Consider the following 19,292-nt stretch of genomic DNA (forward strand, 5'->3'; position numbering starts at 1 on the left):
AAAATACTGATTGTTTCGTTTCTTACATCGGCACTTCAACACTGAACAACCTCTGACTTAAAGAAATGAGTTAGAGTTTTACCAGTTATGACAAGACTATTCTAAATATTTTGGGTCCTGACACGTTGCTAAGGTTCCCACGAATTCCTGTCTGCTTTGAAAATTCCTTTCTTCCTTGTCCAAGATGCCACTCAAGAAGGCTTCAGAACTCTTAAATAAACCAAGAAAAGTATTGGCAATCCATCTACTACTTCATAAAACATATCTATTGTTATAATTGCCTCTTTGTGAGCTGGAATGGCAGTTTACAATTACACAACTGTAGCTGCCCACAGTAGATGGATACAACACCAAATTCCAAATGCAGATCCATCCCACAACATTTGCTTTGCACTTCAAGTGCTCAGCTCTGGTGCAAGCACTTTGGTGTGCCCTGCAAACACCACCTGGAGCAGGGAAGAATAATCCCCTGGTGATCAGAACCAGCTGTGCTGGCAGCAATGAGCTGCCTCACTGCTGCTCACCCTGCCTTGCAGGAGAGGAGAGGAAGAGGAGGCTCTGCTGGACTGGGGATTGAAGGATCCCAGGAGCTGGGGATGTACACTGGTAAGCATGTGGGGAATGCTGCTCTGGGCTGGGGGCTGCTGGGGAGGCACAGTGGGGAAGTTTTGAGGGAATCTAAAGTATGGTTTGGTTTGAGGTTTTTTTCAGTCATCTGTTGTATTAAAAGTGGCTTGCTGTTATAATTCCTGTACTAATTAGTGCACATTATCACTTTATTTATGGGAATGAACTGCAACAGATGGAAAACTCCATGTCTCTGACCATAGCCTTGCCTCCCCCCAGCCTAAAAGGAGTGGCCCATCTGCTGCTCAGTCACATCTGCCATGCACTCCAGCAGCCACACATGTTCCCACTGCCTTGCTCCAGGCCAGCTCCTAACTGTATCTCCCTGCTGCCCTGACACTTGGGGATGCATTGCCTCACTCAGCCCTGGTTCTGGAAGGCTCCTCAGGCCATCCATCATCCTGCCTTCCCTTGGGAATCCCTGGCTGGTGTCCTGTCACTGCACCGAGCTCTCAGCCCTGGCCATGGCAGCACTCAGCTCTGTGATGAGGAGAAGGGCTGTTTTTCCTGGGAATGCTGGTGGGGTGCTGCACTGCAGTGTTGGCAGTTCCCATTCTGTGCTTGCCCTGGCAGCCAGTGCTGTCACAGCAGCATCCTGCTCCCAGAGCAGCCAGCAGGAGCTGCACAGGCAGGGCTGTGCCACAGCAGCTCTGGCTATGGTGGTGGCACTCTGTAACCCTCAGCTTGCCCTGGGCAAAAGGCAGCTCTTGTTCCCCTGTGCTGTGCAAGGAAACCTGAACTTGGTAGCTGTAGTTCCCTTTTCTAAAGCATATAGCAGGAAGCACGTAGCAAATAGCAGTAATTGGGATAATTAGCTCTTCTTCTGGTGTGAAATACCCAGCCTCTCTCTCTGCCTCAGTACAACAGGCAGGTACTTTCAGCTGCATTTAGAAGCAGTGGTGGCCAGCAAGAGGTGGATCAGTGAGAGGAAAGACTGCCAAAAACAGCCAGCCTAGATTTACTCTAGGGATGGTCAATGCACACGGGGCAAATGAGGTTTGGTAGCTACTAGTGAGCACCAGCCTCCTGCTGGAGATGCCCCCTCTCAAACACAGTTTAACAAGTGATCTTAATAATGGAAGTTTCTGCAGGAAAATAGGAAAACCTAAATGGGGAGCCACTGCTGAAAGAAAAAACAAAAAACCCAAGCATACATACACACAAAAAGCCAAAGCCAGAGCAAGCAAAGACCCTACATCCCCTCACATCCCAAGGTAAATAAAACCACCCTCCACAAACCCATGTCAAGAAGCACAGCTTCCCCTGAGCAGAGGCAGCAGCACAGGAGCTCAGGGTCAGGCAGCCAGGCCCTGCTGCCATTAGCACCCTCTGCTCTCCCCCAGCCTCACATTCTGATGGGCTGGGAGGGAAACTGCATGCCAAGGGATGACACAGCTTCAGAGCATGTTTAACACCAGGTAATATCAATATTCAACTAATTAAGGCTGACACTGTGTGCCAGCCACCCTGCTCACCCCACGTGGAACAGAGCTGGCCCTACAGTGCACATCTCTGAGGTTCCAGTGTGTGGGGCATGTGCTGTGTTAGGGTCAGGAATGTGGGATGGAGGAGCCCAGCAGTCAATGAAGGGCTTTCTTGACTTGGAATCCCAGGAATCTGTATGCAGTGACTTTTCTTTATTCTCTTTAGTTGTGTTATTTTAATAAGTGCCTATGCAAAAGCCTCCATTTTAAACCTGTTTTTTTTTTTACTATTATAATGACACTGTGATCTTTCCTGAGTGGTAATCATTTAAACAGGTAGTGCAGAAAAATGATGTCTTAGCAGTGAATTTGATATTTCCTTTTCTAACCAGGAAAATGCTTTGCATGGGCATACAAGCAATTGCATGATTTAAGTTTCATTTATGCAATTTTTAAATTAAACACAGAAAGTAGATAGTTTGTAATAAATAATCTAGGTCTATGAGAAGTAAGGGCAATATGGCCAAGTTGGTTTGTTCTCTGCAGGAATTGATTTCCATGAGGAGTAGATGTTGGTATGTGTGGACAGCTCAGCACAGACACTGGAGCCAGCTCACTGGCAACACCTTATCAGAGGGCAGCTGGACACAGAAAAAGATGGGGAAAAAGGGATTAGGCTACAGCTCCCCACTGGAGAGATGAGTGGTCATCCCCATTTCAGGCTGCAGAGCTCAGGGAAATGCTGTGTGCAGAGGCTGCAGGCAGGGAGCCTCTGCCAGGCTTTAGGAGAGCTCTGATGAGGGAAGCAAGCTGCCTTCTGAGCAAGAGCACGAGCTTCTGCTAATGTCAGGTTAGCTGACAGGATGGAAAAACCTATTATTTATTACTTGATGCAATAACAAACTTTTCTGATCCTTCCCCCCTTCAATGGCAAAGGAAGTAAAAAAGGTTTCTAAAAGGCACATATGATATACTTACTTTGTTCCTGACCTAATTTTTGCATGCTGATGGATGTTCTGCAATGTTTTTATTATAGCTATAATTATATTGCAGTTAGAGAAAAAAACATTTAGTGAACCTAGCAATCATGGGTTTCTTTTTTAGTCATGCAAAATCACTGCTTAGCAACTACACCTCAGCCCTGGAAAGCTTATGTAATGCAGGAGGAGGAGGGCCAGGATGTGTCCTGCAGCAAGGGGATTGCTGGGCAAACCCTGGAAGCAAGGCAGGCTGAGAGCCTCGTGCTCTGGCCTGGTGCTGGCAGGGCTGCAAGTGGGGGACAGGGGCTGGGGTGGCACTGGCACTGTCCCCAGCAGTCCCCAGGGTCCCCTCCCTGCAGCACAGCCTTCCTTACCTGTGCATTGAGGGGTCCAGGCTCTTCTTCTGGTTCTCAGCTGGTTCTTCCTCTGCCCTGGTCATGGCCATTTGGAGTTGTGCTCTTCACCAGAGCCCTTAATCTGATCATTTCTTCAAGCTGGCCTGGCTGTCTCTCTCCATGCTCTGGCCCACACCACAGAGAGACTCTCTTTGATGCCTCTTTCTAAATCTCAATTTGGACAGCATGATTCAGTGATTATCAAGTGCCTGTTGCTGATTTCATGGTCAAAGTAACATTTTTCTTTGATCTCTCCCAAGAGTGATGTCAGCAAGCTGCTCAAGGAACTTGTTTAAGAGCTTTTATTTAGATGTCCTTTTCTATTTCTCTAATTTGGTCTCAAGGACATGTATAGCTCCTTACATTACTCAGGTATTTATCAGTACTCTGCCTTGGTCAATTGAAGCAAATGGTTCTTAGGCCTCTGGGAGCCTTTGATTAATGTATTGCCTGAGGCAATTAGGCATTATTTTGAAATATATATTTGGCAGCCAACCAGGATTTATTTTCAAGCATTATGTTGCTTGTAATTTTTCTTTATTGCTACCAAACCTACAGATTGAATACTAAGCTTTTTTTCTTTGCCTCTTCTTTTGTGTCATTACAAACTCTGTCACTAATGCAAATAGGGTTATACAAACTATCAAAATTACTCATTTTGTAGGTTAATATTCGTAAGGTAGTGTATCCTCAAGCTTGCTTGAAGGATCCCTCACTAAACTCAAAAGAACTTAGCACAGCACCATGCCATTGCTCACTGCTCAAATCCAGCACCTACTCAGTTCTCAAGGGAAGGGGAGAGACTCCTCTAATTTTTTATCTGTTCTTTTATCCCCTTTCACGTTTTCCAGCATCGTGGAAGTACTTCTCCATGCCATTTGGAGAAAAGGTGTCATTTCCAAATGTGTTACAGTACAGTGGATACATTGGGTTTAAATTTTGTTCCAAAAAATCCCAAACCCCAGCAATCCATGTTCAGCCATGCAAACGCTCACTCTTGTCAATTATTTCAAATAAAGTGCAATGCTGAGTCTCTAGAGCTCCTTTGTGCCCCCCATTGGAGGAAGAGTTGTGGTCTGCCCACAGCTCACTTTCAAGTTCTCTCTCTGTAGCCTAAATCAAGAAGGGCTGGTCTGAAGCTGCAGCGAAGCAGTGACTTGGCATTGACTGGTGAGGATATTGGCAGTGGAGGAAGCCAAAGGAGGAGTCAGAGGTGCTGCCATGGAAAGGGGCACTGTTGTTCAGTGGTCTGTGTCCATCCTTGGTTTGGAAATCTCCCCCAGCATTAGGAGGAATCTGCCATTCTCTTTCTCTTGCAGCCCCACAGATGTTCCCTTTTTGTCCTGCAGTGCTGATGTCAGGCTTAGCCCCACACCCAAGCTAATGTCAGTTTGCTAATAGTGTTAGTTAAGGAGGAGGCTCTTGCTGCTGCCATAACCTTCTGGAGAGCCAGCAGTCAGCACAGCAGCCATCCCAGTGCATCACCACTGACCTGCAAGTGCACAGAAAGAGGAGAAAAGGAAAATAATTTTTTTCAGAACTGGTTAGTAACCAGGAAAAGTGGCCAAGGAAACTGGTGACATGGAATATTGTTTTTAGTGAAGGGAGTATGGCTGGGCTGGATGTTGCATGGAATGATGTGCATCATCTGGACACTGCCAAGCTGCTCACACCACAAAGCCACAGCACTGTGCTCTCTTCAGAGCTGAAACCTTTTATGTGTGAACACAGGCTGTGTGCAAACTCCAGGGCAGTGTGACAAGTCAGTGGAGCATAGCCTTTGTCTGCTAGGAGGATGAACTTCACAATCAGGCTAATCCATAAACTAGACTTTGTTAAGAACCATTACACTGGAACTCTGTGTTTCAGTGCCAGTTTCACTTATGGGGCTGCTCCTCTGGCTCCTGCACAGCCTGGGTTACACACATTGCTGTGGAGTGTGTTTACCAAGATATTCCCCCAACTGCCTTGAGTATGGTGTTTTGAACTCCTGTCAAACCCCAAGGATTGGTGAGCAGGGAAATCTGGAATTTTTCTTCATGTGAAATGCTGAGTACAAGTCTGTGGGGCTGTCAGAGGACTGGGAGCTCCCCTGACTCCTGCCTGGGCAGGGTCCCACCCATTTGTGCCTCTCCATTGCCAGTCCCCACCCTCCTGCAGGGACCCAGTTATCACCCTGAAGGATTTCTGGAGTTTATGGTATATTTTTGTCTTTCTGTTTTATCAGTTGTAAACACAAGCTTGTAAGTTCCCCGTTGTCTAACACAACCAAGATCTTGCAGGCTGCCAAGGAGGCAAAATAAATTTTGTGTGATAGGTGAGAGTTATACACCAGGAGCCACAGAAGTCAGTGTTTTCCACTAATTACCAAGAAAATTCTGTGTGTGTTGGCAAAGATCCCAACATAAGCAATAAAAGTGAGTATTTGGCATGAGGTCAGTCCTGGGCAAAGCACATATCAACAATTCCAAGTGTCACATGCAGGAGCAGGAGTCTGTCCCTGGGAGCATGGCTAGAGGGTGGCATTTCCTGCTCTAAAACACTCTGAGGGCTCAGGTAGCACAGTGAGGTAGATGCTGACTTTTAAAGGCAAACACTGCAGCCCCAGGTGAGAGGGATCCTTTGCAGAGATCTGTGGGAAGTTTCCTAGGATCAGCTTGTGGAGGGGAAGCACCGTGTGGGAAGGGAGAGGCCTTTGCCCCTCAGCCCACTGGCAGGATTGAGAATAAAACCAGCTTGTTTCTAGGTGTTTATCCAGATCATACCAGCAAAGAGAGAACCTGCACCCCAAAGGCAGGCACCCTGATGTTATCACAGGGTTACAGAAGTGCTCTCAGGGTCACAAAATTGCTCCTAGTTGCACTCACTGCAGGTGTGATGTGGGATGGTTTAGCACATCTGCCTTTCACCACAGCAGGAGCCCCATGGGAAGCAGGTGACATCCCGATGGCTGTTTGTGCTCTCATCCTGTAGCTGGGATTACCAATTCCTGATCTGAGGAATTTAACCTTGTCTATCAATATGCTCTGGCCTGTATGTTAATGCTTAGCATGTTCTCATGGGCATGGTGCAGTCCTTCAGCATCTCGAGACTGTCATTAGCTCCTTTATTGAGTTTCTTGTGGAGACATTTGCTGCCCGTTTTCCCCTGCCAGGGACAGTTTGTGGTGTGCGGGCTCGTCCCCTCATCCAGCTGTTGCCATCTGGTGGCCACGGAGCAGAGCGGCTGCTTCCAGCAGGGAATGTGTGCCAGGACTAACCAGGGCAATCTGGGAACAACCTCACACATACTTGTCTTCCCGCCTGCCTTATCCAGTGCTGCCATGATCTACTGTCGCCAGCAATGCCATTTTCCCGACACAAAAGTGCCTTTAGAAAGGTACATCCTGCATTTGAAAACTAAAGCTAAAACTGCTGGACAGTGCTAGTGTTTTTTAGCTTTCATTCCTACAGTTTCCCTGATGTACTATCCAACCTTTCTCTGTTCTTTTAATTAGTTTTCTTCTGCCTCTCCCCACCTGCACCCTCCCACAGGCTCTGTAGTCCCCGGGTCTCTTGGAGCCTCTGGCACCTGCTCTCTTCCACTGGGCATTGCCCCTCTGCATGCAGTTCTGTGACCAAAATTTCACTTTAAGTCTTGTATTCCTCGCTCTGCCAAAAGCATCAGGTACTGTGCTCGCCTTCCCCGTGCCTGTGCAGTGTCCTGCAGGAGTGTTTGTTCACAGCCCTTCCTCCAGGCAGGAGCCCTGCCCTCGTTCCTCGCACAGGGGTGGAAGGAGCAATGCCCTGGATTCAGCGACTCTGCAGCTTTCCCATCGATCTGAGTGGGGATGCTCTGCCATCAGCACGGTGGGCTTGTCTGAGGGATGGGGAGGGGGCTCAGAGAAACAAGCCAGGTTGGAGTCAAGATAGATGTGGAAAAGGGGTTTTGTGTGGGAATGAAACATTTGTCAAAAAATTCTCTGAATACTCTGAATGAAAAAAGAAAAACAGTTATTTCCAAATCTATCCCAGCAATGGATCAAATTCAGGCATTCAATGTAGCTCAGCCCCTTCCCTTGCTTTTTCACCTCAGTCACGATGGGTCACATTCCCTGGTTTAACAACAAGCAGCATTCACTCCTCTGTCCATATTTAACTGCAGTAGCTCAGGTTGCCTTGGGATTTTTGTGAGGTAAAAGGGTTTGTGCCTCTGCCAGGGAACATTTCTTGCAGGCAGGCTGCTGCTCCCCAAAGGCCTTCTCCAAATACCTGCTCCTTCCCCTTCCAACAGACTCCAGCCAGGGAGGGGAGCTGGCTGCCAGGCTGGGGGCTCAGCTGCAGAGAATACCCCCTGGCTGGGGCTGCAGGCTTTGTGGGACCCCACACTCTGCACCCTGCTGGCCCCAAGAGCCCTGACAGGAGGGACAGACCCTCTGTGACCCGAGAGCTGTCACCTGCCAGAGGGCTGGAACAGTCTCCTTGTCTTGGAGCAAACCTGAGCAGCCCTGCTGGGGTGGGCAGGAATGCTCTGAGACCCCCAGGAGCATCCAGAGGGCCGTAGTCAGCATTCACACAGTGCTTCCATGCAATTGTATCTCCAGGGCAGCTGCCTGGCCTGGGATAAAGGCTGGGAACAGGCAGACAGGGTTTGAAATAAGATCACTGCAACAATGGGAGCTGCTGGCCACAAATAGCCCAGGAACGAGGCCAGAGTTATGTGCTTGGGGAGATTTTACTGGAGGATAAACCTGAGTGCAGAGGATGAATGCTTGGTGGAGGGAGGTGGGTGAGGGAGAGTGATTAAAAAAATAATTAAAATAATAATAAAGGCATGCAGCATGAAACATCAAGTCAGCTGGCAGTCAGCACAAAGGTTATCCAGCAGAAATAGAAAATGCATCTGGTGTCACCCAGAGGCAAAGCTAAGCAAGGTTTTTGTGGGGAATGTTTTCTGGAGAAGGGAATTTGGAGCACTGGGTAAGAATGGTTGAGGTAGGTCACTCAGTGCCATGTCCTATCTCCACATAGGAGAAAATGTTGCCTGAGAAAAATGCAACACCATTAGCAACAGGCACTATATCCCCAGGACACTACCCCAAAATCCTGAAACTTGTGACCATGGGACTTCTGTGACAGACTTCTCAGGGGAAGTTGTGTGTGTACATTGAATAGTATGAAATTATTTAGCAGACTGTTTTTTCTGAATGCAGATAAACCTGTGCAAGCAGACACTCCTGTGGCACCAAACTCCACTGCAGACTCACTCTACAAAGGAGTCTCTTGGTTAAGCCTGACAACTTTAAGTTTACCTCGGTGCCCTCTACTTTTTTGTATAGGGACAGCAAGTGAATCCAATAATAAGTGACTGTGCCCTGTTTTGTCTCAGAGAAACAAAACCTTAAACCTGGCAAGTTGCTCTGCTCAAATCTCTGGTTTCTGAGATCTGACCAAGATGTGAGATAATTCTTTCTTAGTTTATTTGTGTATTTGTTTAGTACGTCACAGATCACATTAATACTTAGGGAAAAAAATGACCCTCTGTAAAGTGCAGAAGGTATTTGGTGGGTGAAACACTGCTCCCATTTCCAGCCTGGTGGTGCAGTGGCCCTCAGCTGTCATTCCCAGAACAGGTGCTGTAAATCAATACCCTGTGGGTATTTTTTGGCAGCACCAGGAGGGGTAGCACAGCCCCCTCTGAAGAAACCAAAGGTGCTTTGTGTGTGCCTCTCTCTGTGTGACTGCAGCAGGAGCATGATGAAGGTCCACTCTGTACTCCTCCTCCTCATCTCCACAGGTAAAGGTGTTCCAGTATTGCCTTGAAGGGGGGTTGTCTCCTTCCAGAGTGTGTGGGACCAGGGCTTTGCACCTACAGCATGAGCAAGTGTGTGTTCAAGAGCAGCCTCTCCTACTGCTAAGGTTTTATGACTGCACCAAATCATTTAAAGGGAAAAGCTTTGGAGTGCATTAGTAGCAGCTCAGATATTTGTAATTTCAGGTAACAGATATTTTAAACTGAGAACTTTGTGTTTAATTGTTTTTATCTCTGCAATCTTTTTTTTTTATGCTCCGGTTAGCCCTAGGGCTACATGTATTTCAAAATACATGAAAGGATCTAGTAAGCATGGCATGGAATGTGAAAAATCATTACAAGAAGTTTCATTAAGTTGTGGGGTGACTGACGAGGTAGAATTGATTGGCAGCTGCCTGTGTTGTACTGAGATCATTCTTTGTAAACCGTCCCTTAAAAGAATAAATATTTTGTGATCCTTGAAGCTTTTCAGAAAATTCAAGCAGCATGCTAAATTCCCAAGCCACATCAGAAGGGAGCAAATGTGAAAGGATTTTAATTGGATTAATAAAGCATAGAGCTTCAATTAGATTTGATGCTGTAATCATAACTTTAAAATTGAAAGATGTCTTCTGCCTACTCTGGTTCAGCCTCCTGGCAGGGGAAGCAAACAGTGCCTGTCTGCAGCAGAAAGCTTTTCTCATTGTCATCCAAGTATCTTAATATAATCTCATGGCTGGACAAGGCCAAGGCAGAATCCTTGGCAATCTCAGTTATATAAAAGGAGTTGATGAAAAGTCAATAGGAAACCAGCAGAAATCCTAGCTTAGGTCGGAGTCAGCAGCAAAATTCTTATTCACTTCTGTGGCCCAGGATTCAACAGAGAGGAGGAGACAAGGGTGCAATCTGCCAAAAATGCTTGCAGTGAGGTTGAACTGTTCTGCTCCCTCTCACTACCTTTAAGAGGAGAGACACAAAAACATCCCCAAGCACCCTTTCCATTTGCTTTCCTCCCCTGTGACAGAAGCAGCTACAGTCTGAGGACAGGGTGTGCCTGTTCCTTCTGCCCCAGGCTCTCTGGGAACAGGCCCCATCTGTATTCCAGTGTCCTTCCTGGCAGTGCAGTGCCCTGCACAGGCACTCTGAAGGCTCCACTGGAGCCATTCTCACTGGTGAAATCTTTCTTTCAAGGCTCTCAGGCACACCATGGCCAGGTCATGCAGGGCAGCCTTGGGCAGAGCTGTCCATGGACCTACCCCACACAGGAGTGGTTTCCTTCTTCCACCAGCTGCACAGCCTGAGCAACTCCCATCACAGAGGGGAGCTCCTGTTCCACTCAGACTGTGGATGCAGGGAGTCTGGGTGGTGATGCCTACCAATGACTGGTGTGCTTGGCCCTCTCCTTTCCTGTTACTGTCACAGGAAGGTGTGTGCAATTGAAGGTGGAAAAGGGGACATTAGGAATCCCTGTGTCTGGATATTTTTTGTGTTTAACTGCCCACGAGTTCTGCGTGTTAGCGCAGTTCCAGACTGGAAGACTCCTGGTGTTCAGTCAGATGTTCAGCATCCTGCCTGTTTGGATTTGTTCACCTCCTGGTTGGGGGCCATTGTCCCTGGAGGACTTGGTGCTGTCCCCAGCAGCAGCTCCCCTGGCAGCATTTCCCTATGCCAGCCTAGAGTGCCGTGCTGTGGCTGTGGCTGCCCCTCTGACTGGTGCCACCCTGCTGTTGTGCAGCTGGGCTGGCGCTGTGCTACGAGGACGAGACTCGCCTGGTGGAGGATTTGTTCAGCAACTACAACAAGGTGGTGCGGCCGGTGGAGGATCACCGGGACGCCGTGGTGGTCACCGTGGGGCTGCAGCTCATCCAGCTCATCAGCGTGGTACGGTACCAACGGGCCAGCTGGGCTGCTCTATCCTTTAATCCTGATGCTTGCTGATACTGCCTTCCTTCTTTTTCTTATTTTTTTCCCTTTTTTTTTTTTTTTTTTTTAAGGATGAAGTAAATCAGATTGTGACAACCAACGTACGCCTGAAGCAGGTAACTCTAAATATTCTTAACCATTTCATTTAATTCAAATGAATACACTGGAGACAGTCAGGAATTAACTACACTATCATACTTTCAGGGGTAAAGAGAGGTGGGTCAGATAGCAGAGCATTTCTTCTTACTGAGATCTTAAGAATAAAGCGGTTTAGATGCTAAGAGTCTTAAGCATTTGGGGTTGTATTTCAAACAGCTGGCTTCTGATACATTTATCTTTGTATTATTTTCTATTGGGGGTTTTCAGGCTTTTTTACAAGCTCAAGCTTCTTAAACCAAAATTTAAGGTAAATAATGAGCTGAGGGTCCCACTCCCATGTGTTTATGCTTACCTGCATGTCCCAAAGCAAGGGAGGAGCTGTTTCTGGGAAGTACTCAAGCTAACCTCAGTGCTGGGAGAGGCTCTCAGGGGCTGAAATCTTCCCTCTTTAGCAATGGACAGACGTCAACCTCAAATGGAATCCAGATGACTACGGTGGCGTAAAAAAAATCCGCATCCCCTCCGATGATATCTGGCGGCCAGACCTTGTTCTTTACAACAAGTAAGGGAGGGGTGCCAGCTGCTGAGGGAGGAGGGAGGGAGGGAGGAGGAGCTCTGCCTTGTGGCACCACTCTGGTGGGACACTTTTCCCATGACATCTGCTCCAGTGGGTACAATTCCTCAGAGGAAGCTTCTCCAGGAGCAGGCACTGGGGAGTCATTTGACCCACAGCCAGAGAAATTCCTCTGTGACTGTGTTGCTCATGCTGCCCGCATTGCTTTAATGCCCTTGTTCCTTCTGCAGTGCAGACGGGGATTTTGCCATTGTAAAATACACCAAAGTCCTTCTGGAGCACACAGGTCGGATCACCTGGACACCACCAGCTATTTTTAAGAGTTACTGTGAAATTATAGTCACACACTTCCCATTTGACCAGCAGAACTGCAGTATGAAGTTGGGAACTTGGACATATGATGGTACAATGGTTGTTATTAACCCGGTAAGCAAGGAGCTTGTAACTGGGAAAAGCAGCAAAGACCTGTACGTGTTTTTAGAGAAACCTCAGCTTTAGAATGGAATATGACCTAGTTTTGACTAGAAAAACAAGCCTAGCTGTAAAACAGAAAACTCACATTTGTAGATCCAGCATAAGTTTTCCTGGTTTGGCTCTTAAGTTCTGCTTACATATTTATCCTTGTGCCCCAACAGCCTCCTGTCTGTTCTGTGGCAGCTTTTCACCACTTTTTATGGTGCTGCCTGTTCTGCTTCTGTTTGTTTTCTTGGGTTTGGTTTTTTTTTTTTTTTTTGAGGGGGGTACATTTTCTCTGCTCATGGCTTTCCATTGCCAAAGACTCCTTCCCTGTCCTCTCAGGTATGTCTCCTATCTGTAATATTTTTTCAGTCTACTATTTCTGATTGTTTATGTAAAGTATTTAGTTGAATGCTGTGTAGAGCCTGATATTCTAAGGAAAAATAACATAGATGAGAGCTGTTTACTCACAAAAAAACCCCCCACAAAGTGCATGAGTTATTTGGAATCCTGTTCCTGAGCCAAAGCTGCCAAGTTTTGATTTGGTTCAGAACACCTGGTAGTAAGAATCTGTTTGGGTGCTTTGCTGCCAGGAGAGTGATCGTCCAGACCTGAGTAACTTCATGGAGAGTGGGGAGTGGGTGATGAAGGATTACCGTGGCTGGAAGCACTGGGTGTACTATGCTTGCTGCCCTGACACCCCTTACCTGGACATCACCTACCACTTCCTCATGCAGCGCCTGCCTCTCTACTTCATTGTGAACGTCATCATCCCCTGCCTGCTCTTCTCCTTTCTAACTGGGTTAGTTTTTTACCTACCCACAGATTCAGGTATGTAAATTTGTTCATTCTACTTCCATTGAAATTGCTCTTCTGAGAAATTACCAGTATTTGAAATTATAAGCCAACTTGAAGGCCAGTGCATACTAAAACTGGACATTTCCACTGAAAGTAATGGCTTTAAATATTCTGCAAAGAAAGGGTAAGTGCTGAAAACTGAAGCTGTTGATATAAATAAACTGGGGTGCTTTCCCACAGAAACTGCTGACTATTCAGTTAGCTTCTGCAAACTAAAGATTTAACTGGTTAATTTTTATGTTTAGCCATAGTAGTCAGTGTGTTAGTTTGTCCTGCAGTAAATGAGCACACAGGGGTGACAGAGGCCCTTCTGCATTGTGTCAGAGCAGGGAGCTCGTTACCTGCTCACACACACACATCACCTTGTCTGACACAAAGTAATCCTGACCTGTTCTGGTCTCCTTTGTCTCTGCTGAGCTGTTCATGCTCCCTGCAACCATTTCTTCTCTTTCATTCTTTTTGCCTTTTGTCAGCTTTTCATACCACTTAATTTTATTGTAAGCCCCTTCACATGAAATATTTGATGCATTTTTTTGAGCGGAAAACCTCCTACAAAGGTGAACTGGTTAAAAAAATGTGTGAATAATGTTTTGTAATTCATTTTGGACAACCCTCCACTGCAAGGGGACCTCACATAGCAACTGACCTGATGTCAGATGTGATTTTAGTCTGCTCTCTCAACCCAGAGACAGAGAGTAAGGGAAGCAAACTCTCAGGAGGCTGTGGAGCAATAATCAGGTGCATACATACGCTGCATTGTTCAAAACGCAGAGCCCACAAAATGCTCCTAACAAGTAAAAATATCCACCACCCACACCTAAGCCCAGTCATTCCTGGTGATTCCTACCTTAGTGCTGGAGCTGATGCTGTTAGGCTCTCAGGTTTGCCCAGCCTACTGGAAGCTTTGGAAGCTGGCAGAGATAATAGCACTGCACATGCACACAGGTGCTTGTGTGAGCAGCTCTCACCCACATCCTGCTTCTCAAACAAATGCTCTCTGCGCTGAATGATGGGAGCACCAATGATTTTGGGGGACTTTTTTATGACAGGTGAGAAAATGACTCTCAGCATCTCTGTCCTGCTGTCTCTGACTGTGTTCCTGCTGGTGATCGTGGAGCTGATCCCCTCCACCTCCAGCGCAGTGCCTCTGATTGGCAAGTACATGCTGTTCACCATGGTGTTCGTCATCGCCTCCATCATCATCACCGTCATCGTCATCAACACGCACCACCGCTCCCCCAGCACTCACACCATGCCCCCCTGGGTCAGGAAGGTGAGCTCTGCGCCTTGCCATGCTCCCTGGCTGCCACTGAATGCTCCATGTTTTGTTGGCAGGTTGTCTCATGAAAGTCAAGAAGGATTGGGGAAGGAAATGCGTCATGGTAAAGGTCTCTAGGCACAAGAGCTGGTGTGTACTACTCAGCTGTGCATAAAGTCAGCAAGATTGCTAAAGTGCTCCTTTAATAACAAAATTGTCCACTGGGGTAGAGTCTTGCAGGGAACAGATGAGATAAAATATGGGCAGCTAAAGATAAGGATCAGGGAAAAGAAAATGTCCATCTGGACTCGAATTACATATCCTGGTCTAATTGTCCATCTGACTGCAAGGCACTGCTGCCACCAGCCTGCATGAGTGCAGAGCACAAAAGCTACTGGGAATACCTGAGTTCAGCATCCCATTTTGCAAAAGGTGGTTTAGCAAAAGCTAAAAGATCTTCTATGTACATTTCCAATATACAGTTTCTCTGCAGCCCTGGGGAGATCCTTGTACAGGAGACTAAATGGTAGTCATAAGATGGAGAAAAAATTGGTTGTGTGTCATTACGAGTTCTTTGCCAGTGAGACAGTATCAAAGATCATCTGATTCATTCAGTAATCCTTGCTGTTTTGAAGCCTCCCTGAGTTCGTACTAAACCATGACAAGAAAGGAGGTTTTTCTGTGCATTTCTAATTATACTTTTAAGGTTACAGCTTATATTGGATTCCCTCTGCAGCACAAACAATCCTTGCAGAAGGGAAATTTCAACAGGAAACACTTCATGTGCTTAACATTGCTCTGGTAGCAAGTCTCTGTCACTCCAAAGAAATTTACTGTAAGCCTTATATGCCTGTATAGCAAACATTCATAATAGTGAAATCAAACCTAAGCAGCCAAAAGAGTTTCTTTGTAGTCCATTCCTCAAGTCAGATTTGTAGGCAGTGTGATGAGATGGCTGGAGCTCTGTCAGCTTCTGCTGGCTGAGGATTGCTTCCCACTTCAAATGTGGGTGCCAGGTGTATGGCAGGGGAAATGGCTTTGACAAAACATGCTGCAGGCCCAGGGGTGAGTCCTGTGCCTGGCACTCAAGGCTGACAGAAGCCCCAGGGTAGCTTAGGCAGGGGCTGTGACACAGCCAGAGAGGGGATCTGCAGCAGACCCAGCACAAGAAGCCATCTGGGAGGGAGAGGCTTGTCCTTGTTCAGTGCACAGCTGCAGCTCTAACAGCCCCACAGAGCAGACTGTCATCTTCTCCCTTTGTTTTCAGATCTTTATTGACACCATCCCAAACGTCATGTTTTTCTCTACAATGAAACGACCATCAAGAGACAAACAAGACAAAAGTATTTTTTCAGAAGATATTGATATTTCTGACATTTCTGGGAAGTCAGGTTCTGTGCCTGTCAACTTCTACTCCCCGCTTACCAAAAACCCAGATGTGAAAAATGCTATAGAGGGAATCAAATACATTGCAGAAACGATGAAATCGGACCAAGAAGCCAGTAACGTAAGGCATTTTTTTGTGCATGATTCATTTCTAGCTTTCAAGTTGCTACATCTTACTTTTTTGGCAAAATACCCCTGCCTTACAAAAACACTCCAAGCCTTGGTTTGGCTCTAGAAGTTGAGAGTCTTCTCCCTTTAATGGAGTCAACAAGGAGCAACAAATAGTTGTCACAGATGTTAATTGAATAGTGGCTTCCCAAAATAATAGAAAAGGGAAAGGTGTCAGTGCCAAGGTTTTCTTATGTAATATGTGAAGCCACAGACATGGAGTGTCTGTGAGTAGGAAACCAGTTTCAAGAACTGTAAGCAAGTTCAAAACACATTTCTTTTGTCTCCCACTCGGGCATCTTGCCCCTGTGGTAAGCAAGATCCTATTGCTTTTTAAAACCCAGGAAGCAAGCCAAACTCCAAAAGATTAGTAGTGTTACCTGAGAAGTGTTAAATGTAACTTACAAATAGTATTTTCAATTTTGATAAAGTTTTGTTTTATTCCTGAATACGACAAGTAGTCCCTCCAAATGAAGTATGTCATGATCTACTCTGATTACTGACTTTTTCCACATTGCAAGCCAAAGGAAGGATAAAAGCATATAGAGTCACACATGGCAGTGTTCCCTAGGAAAACCTAGCTCTGCCTTCTAGCACATTCAGTACAATTAACCCCTCTTTTATTTCAGCTTTCACACAGCCTTTGCAGGGGTAATCCAGTCCTGGTATTTTACCTTCCTTAGTGGTCATAGACCTCTCCCGATGAGCTGCATGCTAATCTGAAGACAAGGGGGTTCTCTGAGAAAATAATTTGACCCATACTCTTGAAAAGGAGGTGCTTCCTTTCCACAGACAGGATTTACACCATGGTGTTTGTTCCTGTGACCAAATTCCTGGAGCATGTGAAATGGCTCTGGCTGTAGTCTCATGTTCCCCGTGACTCCTTTGCCTCTCTGCAGACAAATTGTTGTCTTCAGCAGGGCTGGCATGGCTTCAACATCCCTGGGCTTCACTTCCTCCTTGGCTTACAAGGAGGGTCTTCAGGTTACCAGCAAATGTCCCGTTCGGAAGTGGAGCCCAGCTGCTTGTGTCATCTGGGCACTATTGATATATCACTTCCAGGCAGTTTCAAAAGTCAAGTTTCTGAATTAACTGGAGGTTGTGGCTTCTGAAGGCTGTCACTTCAGTGCATTCACTTCTGAAGCACCTCAAAACATATTAATTATCAGTGTCCTCTAGATAAATTACAACAATCTCTTCTGCTTGTGGGAGAACCAAGGCACAAGCAGAAGGTGCTTTAGGTCAGCACATGTCACTCCTCAAGGTGGAGTTACAGGGTGGAAATCATGAGCCCTGCTGGATTTGGTGCCTTGCACTCTGTGTGCTCTTTCTGTTCTGGGTTCCCACCAAAAGCATCCAGGGAAAAGGTACAGAGCAAGTGGTTCATCCACAACTAAAAAAAAAAATAGCTAATGGAGCTACTAAGAAGGTTTTACAAGACATTAGAGTATATGAAAAGCAGGTATTGGGGTAAAATTAATAGATATCCCAAGAGAAAAAAAAAAAAAAAAAAAAAGCAATGTGAAAAAAAAGTCTGTTGGGTCAAACTGAGTGTTCTGCTTTCAAGATTTTAAACTCTCTTTCAGAGGCAACAATTGGCCAATTAAGCTTTTTTTTTAAATTAAATTATTCAGCAAATTGCCAGGGCTTCTGGTTAGTTCAGCATTGAAACATGTATTTCTAGGCTGCCTCTGCTTTCTTAACCACTGACCTGCTTCTGAGAAGAAAATGAGCATTTTTGCATGGCAATAATGGCACTTATGGAAGAGCCTTTCCCTTGTTCATGACAGTAAATTACAAGAATGCTGTAACAAACAGGGCTCTGCAGAGATTTTACCATCTCCTTTGTTTCTTTCCCAGGCTGCAGAAGAATGGAAGTTTGTTGCAATGGTGCTTGATCATCTCCTCCTTGGCATATTTATGCTAGTTTGTTTTATAGGAACATTAGCTGTATTTGCTGGTCGCCTTATTGAATTAAATCAGCAAGGATGAACGTCAGCTGGAAACTATTTGCTACCCTGAACATCTGAAAGCATCATAACCATCAAAATCTGGCCAGCCTCTGAAAGTTTCACTGACAGGAATCAGTGACTGCTGGGAAGGAGCAGGGATCATTAAATGTAAGGCTCCATACTTAGCACTTCTGAGCTGCTGCTCAGTAGCATTTAATTGCCAAAAAGAAACACTTGCATTACTAATAAACTTGAATGGCTGTTAGCCAGGTTTTGATCAATTTTATCCTTTGTTAAAAATGGTAATGTATTAATAAGACTCTCTGACTTAGTAAGCAACAGATACTTTTCCAATGAAGTCAATAGCAGTGTAATAAGCTTTAGCTGAGCTGTAAATCTGTATCCAGCTTTAGCATTCAAACGGGTTTTAATATCTGCTCTGTGGCTTTTGTATTAGCAGGGTCACTCCTCTGATAACACTAGATATAACCATCAGAAATAAACTCTGTGTTTAACTGCTTGATTTTCATGCACAAACCTGAACTGACTGACTCTACCCATAGAAGCTCTTGATGCAGCTAAGAGGAGAGACTTACTTGTTCTTTAATGTGGAAAGGTCCAACCTATTCCTAGGATAATCTCCATATTCAGCCTACTCTGGTCTTGGAAGGTTGGTTTCTACACTGCATTTGGAGTGATGGCTAATGTGGGGGCACAGTCAAACTTGGGGGTGTTTATTTAAACACAGTTCTCTCTGTTTGCTGAAAACCGTCCCTGCCCTGCCGAAATACACCTGAGCACTAGTGACAGCCAGGGAGTCGGAGCCCTGCTGTCCCACGGCGTGTCCCGGTGACAGCGCCGCTCCTGCTGCCCAAAAGTTGGGCAGCAGCTCTCTCTGGTGGCTAAAGCAAAGCAAGGCTGCCTCCGCCAGCACCGCCGCACTTCGTTCACTACAGATTCGACCTCTGCAAGAAGCCTCTCTGCCTTTCAATACCGCGTGTGGCAATAGCAGCAGTGCTGCCTCTTTTTCTCAAAATTAAATAACGATAGAGGTGGGGCGAGAAGTTACTCATCTTTTCCAGCTGGTTGTCCAAGCCAAGAGCACTGCTTTGCTAACAGCTGTAAACGATTTGCTGTGAGTTTAGTAAAATAATTCGTATTATGTTAATGCTCTACAGAAATGTGTCACGCCTGCAGAGGACAGGCATTTGAAGCACTATAGGGAAAATGAGGCACTCGAGCAGCGCTGCCAGCATTGCGTAGTGTTTGCTGGACAATGCTGTGTGAGCTGCAGCCCTGAGCAAACAGTTTGTCGGGGGTAATCGATCACTCGTAGCACTCTGCTCCCCTCATATGGTTTAAAGCATGGTAATCTTTGCCTCCCTGGATGATCATTAACCCTGTAAGCAAAGGAAAAGGTGTA

The 19,292-nt window shown here is 46.1% G+C and overlaps 1 protein-coding gene across 3 annotated transcripts; it reads left to right on the plus strand.

The window, feature by feature from the left end:
- Nucleotides 1–561: 561 nt before the first annotated feature.
- CHRNA1 (cholinergic receptor nicotinic alpha 1 subunit) lies at nucleotides 562–18,155 on the plus strand. 3 transcript variants are annotated; one of them, XM_079310428.1, is made up of 9 exons: nucleotides 562–606; nucleotides 10,931–11,076; nucleotides 11,190–11,234; nucleotides 11,670–11,779; nucleotides 12,022–12,217; nucleotides 12,841–13,078; nucleotides 14,155–14,378; nucleotides 15,631–15,870; nucleotides 17,778–18,155. In XM_079310428.1, exons 1-9 carry the CDS (start codon nucleotides 597–599, stop codon nucleotides 17,907–17,909), a joined length of 1,341 nt encoding a protein of 446 aa, XP_079166554.1. In that variant the 5' UTR covers nucleotides 562–596; the 3' UTR covers nucleotides 17,910–18,155. The 3 variants fall into 3 exon arrangements, with proteins under 3 accessions (XP_079166554.1, XP_079166553.1, XP_079166552.1); XM_079310427.1 differs by lacking the exon at nucleotides 562–606 and adding an exon at nucleotides 7,167–7,274; XM_079310426.1 differs by lacking the exon at nucleotides 562–606 and adding an exon at nucleotides 9,031–9,201.
- The last annotated feature ends 1,137 nt before the right edge of the window (nucleotides 18,156–19,292 follow it).

Source organism: Erithacus rubecula (assembly GCF_903797595.1).
Source record: "Erithacus rubecula genome assembly, chromosome: 8".
Classification (NCBI taxonomy): domain Eukaryota; kingdom Metazoa; phylum Chordata; class Aves; order Passeriformes; family Muscicapidae; genus Erithacus; species Erithacus rubecula.